General features: G+C 53.4%; 1 protein-coding gene across 1 annotated transcript in view; it reads right to left on the bottom strand.

The window, feature by feature from the left end:
- The window catches only part of FAM3A (family with sequence similarity 3 member A), a 9,660-nt gene extending 9,139 nt beyond the window's left edge, over positions 1–521 (bottom strand). The window contains exon 1 of the mRNA XM_015571705.1: positions 440–521. Within this exon, the coding sequence (XP_015427191.1) occupies positions 440–521 (82 nt within the window). The remainder of the gene's footprint in view (positions 1–439) is intronic.
- Positions 522–3,571: the final 3,050 nt, after the last annotated feature.

The following is a 3,571-nucleotide window of genomic DNA, read 5'->3' as shown; positions in this document are numbered from 1 at the left end:
GGCTTTGCCGCTCCGCAGCCAGGTTGGGGTGGGAGTGGGAAGCAGCGGAGGCCCCGCCGCGGGCCGGAGAAGCCCAGCCCACAGACCTCTTCCTCCATTTGCTCGAGCCGCCGGGTGAGAACGGCCCGCCTCTGACGTGTGCTTGGGAAGAGCTGACTGGTCGCCAAATGGGAGGAGCCCTATCCGGTCCCGCCCCTGTCCGCGTATGCCCCGCCCCAGAAGTCTCTGGTTGGAGGCCAGTTCGCGGGGAGATTCCAGCTTCCCAGGCTTAGAGTGCTGGGGTTACGCCGGCGCCCTCCGGTCGGATTTCTGAGGCCTAGGGAGAGGCGGATGGATCTGGGAGCGTAATTAGAAATTGTTTTAAAGTGGATATATGTGTCTTTTAGAAACACGGAGGCACAGAAGAAGATGCAGGAGAAAACACCAGAATGCGACGAACCAGAGACTAGGAGGCTCAGCCTTTTGATGCCTTTCCTCGCAGTCTGATTTCTCGATGGCAGCGTGTTCACCCCGTCTTCCATGTCGTTCTGATGATGGGAGGGGAGAATACCTGCTCCTCTAGCCTCTCTCAGGAGGGAGTCCCTGACACCACCCAGTGCACCTGATCACCCACTGCACTGGGAGAGCTGGGCCCACCCCTGTCAGCGGGACTCCTTCTGGAGGGCAGCAGGGTGGCATGGGAACCACAGAAACATCCGTGCTCTTTGACCCCATGACTTCACTACGGGGAAGCTGACATTCCAAAATGCAGAGAAAGCTTATACAGCTAGGCAGTGCCAGATCTCTGGTTAGAATCCAGTAGCTTCTACACTAGCATACACATCACCCTCTCTCTTTCTCTCTAACAAGATCAAGGTAACCCTAGCTGATTTGGTTCAGTGGATAGAGTGTCAGCCTGCACACTGAAGGGTCTCAGGTTCGATTCCAGTCAAGGTCACATGCCTGAGTTGTGGGCTTGATCCCCAGTAGGGGATCCCCAGCAGGAGGCAGCCGATCAATGATTCTCTCATCATTGATGTTTTTATCTCTCTCTCTCTTCCTTCCTCTCTGAAATCATAAAGGTGTATTTAAAAAAAAAAGTCAAGGCAGTTTCAGGACCCTGCTGCTGCAGTCGCGGGTTAGTATTTAGGTTTTTTTTTTTTTTTTTTAGTATTTAGATTTTGTTACGGAGTTTGGTCTTGGAGATAATGGTGACCATGTGCCAAACCTTCCCATATTTGTGGGCACTGAACCTGGGGCACCATGCCTTCCTCACTGGTCTCTCCTGCAACGCTCATAGTTGTGATGTCCCCTAGAGGGAGCTCTCAGTCACTCACACTCCTGGGCTGCCGGCCAGGCTTGGGGCATCTGCCAGACTGGTCGTTCTTAGGGTATATTGTTGCCATCTTGCTCACAGCCTTGTGTGAGTCCTTACTTTTCTCTGGGACTGTTTTACAATGGGAACGTAGAGAGGATTAGACCCTCGTGTCACAGGCACCTATGTCCCTGACCCGGCACAGGCAATCGCATGAGGTGGCAGAGAATGTCTCCTCTGGGCCCTCTTGCTTGGGTCCCAGTGTAGCTCCCATAGCTGAGGTGCCAGTTGACTATTTTGTCTTGGGTCCTCATGTGCCAGTTGATACCATCAACAGACCTTTCTTTCCTTCTCTCAGTGTGGACACCGATGGTTCTGTTGTCAGTTGATGACAGTCATGTGTGCTTGTGTGCTTCTGCCTTGGTGCAGGTACCTCCTGCCTCTGCCCCAGACTTGGCACCCAAAGCTGAAGTGACAGTCGAATCACCTCAGTGGTCCCTCATTCCCCTCTGCTGTGTTGGCTGTCCCTCAGTTGACTTTGACTGTCTCCACCTGGGCCCTCATGTGTGAGCACCCAGTGTGAACTGATAGTTGGGGGTCCCATTGGGCCCTTATGTGTCTCCACCTAGTCCCTCCATTCTCCTTTCTGGTGTAAATATGAGTATCTGGGCTTTCTGTTGATGCTGTCACCTGGGCCCTCATATCTGACTTGTGTAGCTACATAGAGCTGAGATGACATTTGAGTGCCCTTATGTCTGCCCCAGTGTAGCTCTCATCACTGGCTTGTGTTGTGTCTTGGGTCCTCGTGCTGTGCCTCAGGGTAGGGACTGAGATCTGAGGTAACACTGAATACCCTCATCTGTCCGTCATACCTCTACCACAGGATGTGAGCCCAGCTGGTGTGGCTCAGTGGTTGAGCATCTACCCATGAACCAGAGGGTCATGGTCCCATTCCTGGTCAGGGCACATGCCTGGGTTAGGGGCTGGATTCTCAGTGGGGGGGGGGGCATGCAGGAGGCAGCTGATCAATGATTCTCTCTCATCATTGATGTTTCTATCTCTCTCTCCTTCTCCCTTCCTCTCTGAAATAAAAAAAATGTTGTGTGTGGTTTTTTTTTAAGAACACATAAAAAAAGAGCTGATGTGAGCCCTGGCTGGGTAGTTGGTTGGTTACAGGGCCCTCCCAGTATGCCAATGCTGTGGGTTCAATCTTCAGTTAGGCCACATACAAGAAGCAACCAATGAGTGCCTAAATGGGTGGAATAACAATCTGTTTCCTCACCCCTCCCTCCCTTCCTCTGGGCGGGAGCGAGGCTGCCTCAGGGCTGGCTCTGCCGCAGCCCCCCACAAAAACCTGATGTGAAAGGTGACTCCACGCATGAGCCCTTAAGCCCCGCTATAGTCTAGGCATCTAGAAGTTAAATGTTAGTTGAATGTCAAAACCTGGACCCAATCAATGCCATGCCTCAACCCCAGTACCAGAGCTGAGGGAGGTGTTGGCTGTCCTCACATGGCCCTTCTGCTTGGTCCCAGTGTACAGATTCGGTGCCAGTTGCAAGCCTTGTACCCCAGCACCAATGTCGCCACCCAGAGCTGAGGTGACAGGTGTCTTTCCTCACCCGAGAGCTGTCACATCTGTCCCAGTGTAAACACACAGGTATGTCAGACGCCTCTCCTCACCAGGTCTGTCACCTCTGTTCTACATTGTAGGGCCCCAGAGCTGAGGTGACATTTGACTCAGTTCAGTGTGTTGGAATGTATTAACCCAGAGATGAGGTGACAAGTGACTGTCTTCACCTGATCCCTCATGCTTGTGCCTCATTGTAGGTACCTGGACTGGAGGCAACAGCTGAATGTCTCTACCGGGGACCTCATGCCTCTTCCCCATTGCAGGCTCCCAGAGCTGACATGACAGCTGGCTGTCCCCATCAGCACTTTCACTTATTTCTTCCTCATAGGCACCCAGAGGTCAGGTGACACTTGGGTGTCCTCCCCAGGGTCCTCACATCTATCCCCCAGTGTAGCACCCAGATCTATGTCATAGCGGATACACCCAGAGCAGGATCAGATGGGGAGGTCCCACAGTCCCTCCTCCCTGCTCACACACGGTCATCATGTGCTGGGGGCTTGGGGGGCCCCTGCTGCTGCCCCTACTCGGGTCCTCCCACACTTCTTGGAGGGGCCCCCTCGGTGATGCCATACCAGCACCTTCCCCTGGGAAGGACGACCCCTAGCACACAGATCTGCTAGGCCCCTTAAAGTCTGTAGTTTTTTTTT

This window comes from Myotis davidii, unplaced genomic scaffold (assembly GCF_000327345.1).
Source record: "Myotis davidii unplaced genomic scaffold, ASM32734v1 scaffold2573, whole genome shotgun sequence".
Taxonomy (NCBI): Eukaryota; Metazoa; Chordata; class Mammalia; order Chiroptera; family Vespertilionidae; genus Myotis; species Myotis davidii.
Note: the sequence above shows the minus strand (reverse complement) of the source record. Positions and strands in the feature narration are given on the sequence as shown.